The 10,983-nt window shown below is 45.6% G+C and overlaps 1 protein-coding gene across 1 annotated transcript; it reads left to right on the forward strand.

The window, feature by feature from the left end:
• The first annotated feature begins 3,288 nt into the window (after nt 1-3,288).
• Nucleotides 3,289-5,451, forward strand: C14H10orf120 (chromosome 14 C10orf120 homolog). Its single transcript, XM_045567895.1, is given in 4 exon segments — nt 3,289-3,316; nt 3,713-3,929; nt 4,111-4,186; nt 4,699-5,451. Coding segments are annotated over 4 exon segments (1,074 nt in total).
• Nucleotides 5,452-10,983: the final 5,532 nt, after the last annotated feature.

The raw sequence follows: 10,983 nt of genomic DNA on the forward strand, positions 1-10,983 counted from the left end.
GTGCAGCTAGCAAAAAATGAGAACTTCCATTCACCCATAGACACCTTTAAGAAAGTAGAAAGGTGAGTCACAGAGTAGGAGACGATATTTGCAACATATTTACAAAAACAGGTGAAAGGGCTTGACAAAGGGCTTCTGTCAAGAATACATAGCGAAGCCCTCCATATCAATAATAAATAAAACCTAGAAATAATGAACAAAAGACTTGAATAGACATTTCACAAAGGGTAATCTCGATGGCCAATAGAAAAAGTGTTCAACCTCATTCATAACCAGAAAAATGCAAATTAAAGCCACATGAGATACCGTGACATATTCACCCATGTTGGCAAGATGAGTATGCACTACTGGAGGGACTGTGAGTTAGTAGAGACACTTTGAAATAGAGGTGAGATTTTCTAGTAAACTGAAGCTACACGTACTGTATGACCCAGCAGTTCCGCCCATAGGTATAGACCCAACGTGTAGACCCAACAGAAAGTCATGTCCAAAACCCCAAGGAGACGTGGATAAGAATACCCCCAAGTCAGAAACAACTCAAATGTAAGCAACAGAAGAGGCCTTAGTAAGTCATAACATAATCATCCAAACGACAATGAAAATGAGTGCACTAAAGCCAAACATATCAAGAGATTTGTAAAAACATGTTTTCATGTTCTTACAAACGAAAAAATATTTTCATTTGTAAAATGCGGGGCAGCAGACAGAAAAGAATACCTATTGTATGAATCTGTTAAAACAAAGTTTAAAAATGGGTAAAACTATGTATAGACACTAAAAGCCTGATATTAAAAAACTATAAAAACATTTAAGCTAATCATTAAAAACCTAGTAAGTATAAGTTGGCTTGATGGTTAATTTTAAATGTCAACTTGGCTGGGGTGTGGTGCCCAGGTATTTGGTCTGATCTATTATTATGAATGTGAGGGTGTTTTGGAATGGGATTAACATTTAAACTGGTGGACTTTAAGTAAAGCAGATTGCTTTCCATAACGTGGATGGGTCTCATCCAACCAGGTGAAGCCCAGAGTGGCACAGAAGACTGACCCTACCTCTGATCAAAAGGAAATTCCGCTGTCAGATGGCCCTTGGACTTGAACTGCAACATGCCATCCTCCCGGCGTCCCCAGCCTGCTGGGCCAGCCTGCAGATTTTGGACTTGCCAACCTCCATAATCCCATGAGCCAGTTCCCTAAAATAAGTGTCTCTCTCTCTCTCTCTCTACACACACACACACACACACACACACACACACACACACACACACACACACACACACACACACACCGTATTGTTTTCTTTTCTCTGGAGAACCCTAATACAATAGATAAAAGTGCTCAAAAATATTAAGAATAGATGAAATATATAGAAGTGATAGAGGCTGCAAGCCAAAGAAATAAACATGAAAGTAAAAGATAAAAGATTGAAAGGAAAAGCAAATAAAGGGAAGAATTTGAAAATGAACCAGGAGATGAGGTTGATGACTAGGAATAAAAGTAAGGACAAAACCAGGTGAAAGTCAAGAGTAAAACCTAATATAAACATGATTGAAGGGAAAATTCCTTAAAAGAAAACAAAAGCCAAAAGTCTAGGAATGGAAATGGGAGAAGGAAGTGAGCTAAAAGCAGAAGTTTGTAGAACCGAGTGTGGGAAAAATTGATTTTCCCACAGTGTTGAGATGCATTGCCGTGGTGACATCCCTCCCAGGCAGGCCCTGTCTCACCCTCCTCTTCCCTGATGTCTGGCGGAGCTGGCCCCTGACATGCCTGTGCCAGTCGTGACCGGGCCAGAGCTCCTCCACCCACATGTTGGAGCTGACCACGCTGCCCTGGAGTAGCCCCGCAAGCCAACAGCCTGAAGTAACTTCGACATCTCTGCTTATGTCCTTCTGGTCTTTTTATCCTCTTGCATATTTGTATGATTACAGCCTCCAGATCATACTCTATATAAGTTTTATATTCTGCTTTTTTTGCATTGTGTTATATCATACTATTGGAAATTTTTCCAAGGCTTAATTTTTTATGGGTACACAATATTCCATCATAAATCATTCACTGGTTGTTTCACAAATATTCGTTGAGTGCATAGGATGTGCCAGGTGTTGCACAAGGTCACTGGTAATTAGCAGCTGAGTGGAACAAATGGGAAAGTCAGTGGACGCAGGGCAAGAGGCTCAGAGATCTTCGGCTGATGTCCAGCTGCCAGCTTGTGCAGGCGAATGTGCCTCTGGGGACGGAGGAGCGTCTCTGTATCGCAGTTGGCTCCGTGGATCTGAGCGCTGGACCAAGTCGGAGCATCCGCTGTGGATTTCTGGTGGAGGCAGACGACAGCTTTAGGACCAGCACGTGTCAGAGACAACATGCTCTCTGCTGCCATGAGCTGCTTACTTTTCTTAAATTTATCTTTTTTGAATACACAGTACATACATGTGGTTCTAAATGCAAGACAATATAATAATATATACAATGAAAAGGCTCATTTCCACTACTTCCTCATCTGTCAGGTACCTACTATTTTTATTAGTTTTTTTGTGTGTGTATTATCCTAGAGTTTCTTTATGCAAATACAAATATGCATGCTTATTTTTTCTTTCCTAATGCAGAAAGGTAGTCTACAATTTATACACTTTTCTAACTGGCTGTTTACATTTAACCATATTTCTTGGAGATACTTCCATATAAACAAAAACCTTCTTTCCTTGATCTTCATTCCTCCGATAGCCCTATACTCCTGTACAGTATTCCATTGTATGTCTAAACATAATTCTCTGACCAATTCCCTATTAATGGACATTTGAGTTTATCATTTAAGTTGTCACCCCAAACAGGGTTGCATGACTAACCTTGTGCATATTTTAATTTGTACACATAATTGAGTCAAAGAGTAAGTGCATTTATAGTTTGTGATATATATTGCCACCTTACCTTCCATGGAGGCTGTGGCAACATCCATTCCCACCAGCACCATTCTTGACCCCACCTTTAACCAGGGACCCAGGATGACTGTTTATTGAGTCAGCAACCTGAGCATCTGCCCCACACTAGGCCATGTGCTAAAGAACTGCTCTGCAAAGAGTAAGATGCTGTTGGCACCTACTTTCAATGGAAGGGGAGACAGATCTATTGGACGATCGAGGCAGTGTGAGACACAGCACTAGAGCATGATGCAGGAAGTGCTATGAGAACGTGGACAAAAGGGTGATTTATTCTGCAACATCTTCAGAGGAAGCAACAATTGAGCTGGGCCCTGGGGGACAAGCAGGTGATCAAGGGGAGAGAGGCATTCGAGATGGAGGAGACTGTGAACAGTAGCCCAGGTACTTGTTCCGAGAACCACGGATAGAGTGGCGTTTATCAACTGAGGGGCTCAGGGAGAGGAGGAATGCAAACACCCAAGAGAGAGACACTAGCTGCCTGGGGCTTCATCTTGCAAGAACTGAGCAGTCCTGGCGGACTTGTCAGCAGCAGTGACATGGCCAGATTCCCTCCCAGACACACTCTCTGCCCAATCCCTTCCTCTGAGCTCCAGCACCCTGGGAGCATGGCAGTGTGTGTCCATTTCACCCCAGAGAATCATTTGATGCCTTAAACTCAGACCTCACAATAGCCCTAAGTAGGCCAGTTATGATGCAATGTATGTTTGTGACTGCCGCTTGGGTTCCCATTAAATTGTCTGAGAAACAAACTGTGGGCATTAACACCTCCCCTCCTAGCCTACTGCCGAAGTATGATCAGAGAATGGGACAATGGCTATCAGAGGACTGGGAAACAAAGTGCTAGAGACCTAGGGGCCCAGGAAAGACAGAAGGGAGAAGGGAAGTCAAACAAGAAGAATGAAAAACGAGTCAGAATATTTAACACCAGCTGTTCCTTTCAGCATGAAGACCGCCTGTGTTTCCCAGAGGATCCGTGTTCTGTGTCACCACTGGGGTGAGTGTGACCTGAGCTTTGGTCAGGTCCATTCAAGTCAGAAAGAGGCCAGATGGCGGAGTCTACCTGGGGGCTGTAGAAACCCTGTTCCTGGGGGTCTCAGCCTGGCTAGTGTAGAATCTCCTCCCTTCGTGAGGTTTTGTTTCCAGGGTTCTAATCCTCCTGCCTCTCTGCCTTCCAGGATATGGACCAAATTCTGCAGATCGGACCCACGTATTGCCCTCGGGAAATATTCTCCCTTGGAAAAAGAGATCATAGTAAGTGCCCTGAAGTTTACACACAGAGAGGCGCCACTCAAGCCAGCCAGTTTAGTTAGGGAGAGCCAAGGTTCAAAGCCATCAGCAACAGAGAAGTCTCCCAGACAGTGGACTCAGGTTGGCTGAGTCTGCTAGTGGCTGTTACACTTGCACAGCAAAGTAGCCTTGTTTATAAGTTCCAATTAGGAACATAACTATAAGTGATAGCAAATGATGAAAACTGTCATTCCTTGAGCCCCTGCCTTGCACTTACTTTCATATCTATATTGTCTTTTTGAGGCCTCACAATGACCCTATAACATCAACAACATTCTTTTGAATTCATAATAGGTAAGAGGAGTCCCAGGATTTGGACCCAGACTTTGACCCCAAAGGTCCACCCTCTTTCCCACTACACAGGCAGTCAGATACCCCCAGTAATGGAGAGAGAAGCAGCCACTAGCTAATTCCTTCCACGGGTGCTGTCTGCCCCTGCACCATTGAGATTTTAACAATCCTCTTCCCATTGTCAGCGTCTAGGTGGCATTCATACCATAGCAGCAAGAAGGTTTTTGACTTATAAGCAGAAGGAAGAATGGAAAATGCTCAAGAAACTACAGTTGCTGTCTCCAGACTACAAATAGGCAATAGAATATACAAAACAACATTCCTCTGCTTGTGCTACTTGTGGACCGCTAGAAAAAATATGGACAGCAAAGGTGATTGTGCCCCCAGAGGAGTTTAAAATGCCACAACGAGAGAAGATGAACATCCACAAGCACATAGAAAGGATGCAGATTGCTCGAGCCCTGAGAAATGAGCAGCTATTACCTGACGTTGAAAGGTTTAGAGGCGCCTCGTTTCTATCAGGAGTGGGCCTGGGCCCTCTGGCAAAAGACAAGGCCAAGCAAGGGGACAACTGTGACCCCAATTATTATAATAAGGTTAATCAAGAGAAGAAAGAGGAGGCAGAAGGCAAAACCACAGAAAGACAACAAATAAAAATGAACATAGTTTTCAAGTCAGAAGAACCAAAAAAAAAATTAAAATACTGTGGAAATGATTGCAAACCATTTCTCTCCACAAAGAAACGGGAACGGTCTATCACAGGCCTAACAAACCGAAATCGTTTCCGATTAGCTGAATTCCCTGGAGACTTAATGCTAATGAATCAGGATTTTATATCACGGAGAGCCCACCCCAATGATGCAATCAACACCTACAATCTGGAAGAAGAGAGGCTCTGGAAACAGCACATGTACGATGTGGCTCCTTATCGTTATTAAAGTTTTATTTATTCCCCAGGGTAACCAAGTGTCCTGGTCCTTATTACTCCTGCCAGCTATGCCCCAGGCTCCTTCCCACCCCATCTTCTTCTGGGGCCTTGGCTTTTCCTGCCCGATCTCCAGGGTGTCCTCAAGGTAAGACCTGGCTGCTGAGGCAACCCTTGGCTATCGGCTTCCACCCTCAACACAGCTCAAGCCTTCCTTTTCACCTACTCCCATTGCGGCCTGTATCAGGTATCTATTTCTGTGAAAGACATCACCCCAAAATGTAGTGGCTTAAAACAACAATCATTAATTTAACTTAAAATTCTGTGGGTTAGCAATTTAGGCTGGGCTCAGCTGGGTGGCTCTCCTGCTCTCACCTGGGTTTCTCATGTCTCTGCAGCCAACTGCTAATAAGTTAGCTACCTCTCTTTCTGGGGGCTGGCAACCCTCAGCTGGGTCAATGGGGGTGAGCAGGCCACATTTTTCCTTCCTCCAGTAAGCTAGCCCAGCCTTGTTTAGAGGGCCATTGTGTGGTCCAAGAGAGTGAGTAGAAGTTTGCAAGGCCTCTTAAGATAAAGGCTCAGAACTGGCTCACCGTCAATCTTGCCACATTCTGTTGGCCAAAGTAAGATGTGAGGTCAGTCCAGATGCAAGGGTGGGTAAATGAACTTCATCTCTTGATGGGAGGCCATATTGCAGAGGGCATGAACATGAGGAGGCAGATCTAGTTGGAACCATTATTGCAATCAATCTAATACAGAGTTCCTGGAGCTGGGATCAGCCTGTGGCCCTGATCAGGAAAAGAATAGTATTCAAGGAGGAGGCTGCGGAAGCCTAAAAGTTAGAAGTCTGTTCTATGCTCTCACTTCCTGCCTGAGCACACTGCTTCTGCCTTGGAAGACAGAGCCAGCCCATCCCAGCCTTTTCTCTTTGCCACCCTCCTCTTCAATTCATTCAGGTGATCCACACCCTACCTAGCAGGTCAAGGGCATCCACAGGTCAGGCATGGCTGTACCATGCACAATTCCTCTGGGCATGTCAGGAGGAGGTGCTGAAGGTCTTTGAGGAGGGGCAGAGGTCCTGCCTGTGCCCCAAGGTGGCAGATCTAGGAGACAACAAATAGGGCAGTAAGACCTTACCACAACTTGTGCTCTTGTTTCTTACAGAAGATTAGCCATCAACAAGGAGGATGGTCCAGAGAAGGGCCCTTCCAGGTATGCTACAAGTTATGAAAATGAATTCTCATGGGAGGGAAGAATTGGAAGCTAGAAGTTGGCTAACCTCTCCCCTGTACACTGCCTCCTCTACACACACACACACACACACACACACACACACACACACACACACACGACCCTGCTGGTTGTACAGTTCCTACGACTGCTGTCAGCTCCTCACCAATGATCCTCACACTTTCTCTGAGCCACACTTAACAATCAGCGATTCTGTCAGAATGTCGGGGCTAGTTCCCACTTCAACAAATCAGAAGCACAACACAGCCCACATAGAACCTGGACATTCAGCCAAAACTCCTTGCCTTTTTCTTTCCTAGTAATCAAGACTGAAGACAGCTGGCCACTGTCCATGGCCTCAGGCAACTGTTCCAAATTGTGGGCTTGCCCACAACAGGCAGACCATGTTATCGATCCTGAGATATTCAATGAAAGACTGAGATGCCCATTAAACATTGGGCTATGGATGTGAGGGGACGGCCAGACCCTGAGCTGAATAGGGAAGTGGGTCCTCCATCTCCCAAGTATCTTTGGAGTCAAACTTGAGTTCCAGGCATGGATATGAGCTGCAGCATCTTTGGACATTTAGAACAAACGAGGATTTTTTTCTCCCAAAAGACAGAAAGCTTATCCTGAGTCTAAGCCAGCACATTCAGCACTTGAGAAGCACAACACATTCACTTACTGTTCGCCAGCACATTCAGCATTTGAGAAGCATAACACATTCACTTACTGTTCGCATCTGAAGTACAGGGATCCCTCAGTTAATCACACTCTGTCCTCAGAGACTCCCACAGAGTTGGGCAGACACTGAACTTGTCCACAGGGAACTGCAGCTCCCTACAGCAAGGCCTGGTTCCTCTCCAGCTCCCTCCTCGGGGTTTTTCAGGATCAGCTCATTGGGAACTCCTGCTCTCCTGCAAGCAGAGCGAGTCATTAGCAGCAGGCTCCGCCCTCTCTTGTGTCTCAGAATAACTCCACTGGCCACAGCTGTGAGTTAAGAGAAAAGCACCTGGAAGTTGTATTAGTAGCTGCTACGGCTGAGACAGTGATTCTGGGAAATGAAGTGTTGTTCCAAAATCATCAATGGATTTTGATTAAAGAATCACTGTAAGCCAAAGAAACGGGCCAACTTTTCAACTGAGACAGAGTAAAAAATTTGAGGGGAAGGAAAATATTATTTCCAGTGCTGATATAAGGTCCTACATATGTATAAAATTGTGAATATCAAAGCATCATCTAAAAACTCAAGCCAGTTTGAAAAAACTAAAAACTATTTATCCAGACCCTAAAAATTGCTTAGGATAAGCTATACAATGTGGTAGAAAGTTCTCTGAAGGAGAGATGAGTAAATCAGTGCTTTCTTTATAGCTCTGCTCCCAACCATGTGTGTGGCATGGGTAAGTCTCTAGTGTCTGTGACTCAATTTCCCCATCTGTTAAATGAGTGCACTGAACTAGAGTTATCTAATCTGAAATTTCTAACAATCCCTATTCCCTGAGAACTCTGATTAGCAAAGCAGCCTTGGGGAACAAGCGATAGATTCCATTTTTACCAAAGTCCCGTATCAGGTTATCTAATAGACAAAGGCAAAAAGAGATGTTAGATCAATAGATGGATGGATTGAAGGAAAAGAATCCGATAGCTGATTCTCAAATAAGCTTAAAGTACTCATTATTGGAAAAGTCAGAACTTCGTTGGACTTCCTTATGTGTATAATTTGGCATTGGTTTTATTCCGAGTTGCTTTTGGAAACAGGCCCATCAGCTTTCCCATTCTTGGAGCTTATGCAGGTTTTAATCTAGTTGCCCCAAGGCTCAGAAGAGCCCTGTGGGGTTAGACAGGGCTCATTTAGGATGCTGGTGTCTGAAGTGGGTGACTGAGCTAGGGTCAAACAAGCCAGGGGGTTCTGAGGCAAAACATCTGGCCACCACCTTGGACATGGCCGGGCCTCTAGCTCCGTTTCCTGAAGATCCACTCTGTGCTCCTTCCGTAATACCCCCTGGACGGGCTGCCTTGCCTTCTTCGGGGATCCCCTGGCAACCTGACCTTGCTCCTCCTGTCTCACCGACTGGCCTCACCCTTCCACGTGTCATCTGCCTACATGTACCATCCACTGCCCGAGGAGCCCTTTCTGTAACCAGTCCCTAGGCCCAACCTAACTGCTCTACCTCTAGTACCTAACACACTGTATGTACCGCAATAAATGATTATATAATTGTACTGAGGCGAAATTTATATTCCCTAAGAGCTGGCACCAGAATTTATCTTAGGGTGAATTGACTTTCTTGGAGAAAAAGACTTTACAATTCAGGCTAGAAGGGGCTACTTGAGAAGCCTCCTAACAACAAAGGAATGGTTAGACTCTTTGCAGGAGGAAACGAGAGGAATTTTGTTTTTCTCCTGTAAAGGAGAGGAAGAAGGAGGGGAGGAGAGAGAGAAGACGGCGAGAAGGAACGAGGCTGGGCACTGCGTGGGGGTGGAGGGCTGTGTGGCACCCCACGTGGCAGGGAAGTGTAGGCTGGGTTTGTGAATTGAGGAAAGGGCTGAGTTTGCTACCAGGTAGAGAGTTCAGAAGAAAATACATGTGGATACAGTGTCTTGGAGAAGGATGTCTATCAGAGTTGGCAGAAATACCAACGAAGGTTTTGGACTTCAACCAGGGTAAAACTGGGAAATTGAGCCTGCCTCATCTAGAACCTAAGAAGACAGTGGACACAAGCTGGATTTTGGGTTACAGACTAAATGAATGAGTGGGCTCAGATTGGCTGGCCAATCAGTTGCGTCACTAACCCAGTTATAATTATAATGTAATATAATAATAGCTATTAGCCTGGTTCACTAAAACACTGCACTTTCATTCTGTTGGAAAATGATGTCTTCCCAGAGGTGCCACAGATATGTTTCAGCAGAAAACAGCTGGGCGCTGTGGCTGATGCCTGTAATCCCAGCACTCTGGGAGGCCGAGGTGGGAGGATTGTTTGAGCTCAGGAGTTTGAGACCAGCCTGAGCAAGAGCAACACCCCATCTCTCCAAAAAAAAAAAAAAAATAGAAAGAAATTAGCTGGACAACTAAAAACATATAGAAAAAATTAGCCGGGCATGGTGGTGCATACCTGTAGTCCCAGCTACTCAGGAAGCTGAGGCAGGAGGATTGCTTGAGCCCAGGAGTTTGAGGTTGCTGTGAGCTAGGCTGATGCCACAGCACTCACTCTAGCCCAGGCAACAGAGTGAGACTCTGACTCAAAAAAAAAAAAAAAAAAAACCAGCTCCAGGAGCCCTCAAAGATGTTAATGTGAACAACCTGTAAGTGGCAACTGACAAGGTTAGATCCTACCTCAAACATCCAAGAGCATCTGCAGTCAACTTTGCACTCAAAGCAAAGGGCATTTAACAGCTTCTCCTCTCCATAAATACTGTGGAAGTTTCGTTTTCTACAGAGCAGGACCGTAAGCATTGTTTGAAGGCTAGCGAAGCAGAGCCGGTTATGGAGAGTTGACTGTACACGTGTGGCCATGGGCATTTGAGGCACGGTGGGAGAGACTTCTGTTCCTCACACTCACCTCACAGACAAACCCCAGCTGGGTGTGTCCAAAGTGCTACCACAGCCTGCTCAAAATGTCATGTGGCAGCTGAAAACAGCGTAGATAACAAATGTGACCATCCCACAAACAACAGGGGCATTTTGTTTGGAGAGCAGTGGAGGTCCCCCACTTTGGAGAAGACCTAACACATTTGGGGTAATTTACATGGAAATAGACCCCTGAGAGGTCCAGCCTTCTGTCTGAGGCCCTCAAATTCTCCACCCAGCCGTCCTGCTCCAACCTGGCCCAGCGCACACATCTCTGCACCAGCCATGCCCAGAGGGACCTCGAGGAAGCATCTTCCTGTCTTTGCCCTTCAGCTCACCCCACTCGGGGGACCCTCTGCCTCTGCTCCCAGTGCTTCCTGCTCAGTGCATCCTCCTCTGGCCTCCCCAGCCTTCCCCAAGCTGGAGGCCAGCCCTGATCCTCCTCACTGGGAGGCTTATGTGGCCAGTGCCGCTGGGGAGGAGCCCGGCCCTCACAGGGTCTGCAGCTGAGCTGCTCTCCTGATGTCCTAGGGACAGAGCTGCTTCTGCTGCCATGGGACGTTCTGTGAGCTGGTTCAGTTCTCTACGGAGTGTGAGTCTCCAGGGACAGAGAATGTGTGTTCCAGTGTGTGCAGAGAGTTACTAATAGTGCACCAGCTATAATCACATTCCGTGAGTTATAAGTATCTATTTTATATATAAATGTGTTTGTACGTATTTATACATAAAGTTCTGTACATTACA

This window comes from Lemur catta, chromosome 14, assembly GCF_020740605.2.
Source record: "Lemur catta isolate mLemCat1 chromosome 14, mLemCat1.pri, whole genome shotgun sequence".
NCBI classification, from domain to species: domain Eukaryota; kingdom Metazoa; phylum Chordata; class Mammalia; order Primates; family Lemuridae; genus Lemur; species Lemur catta.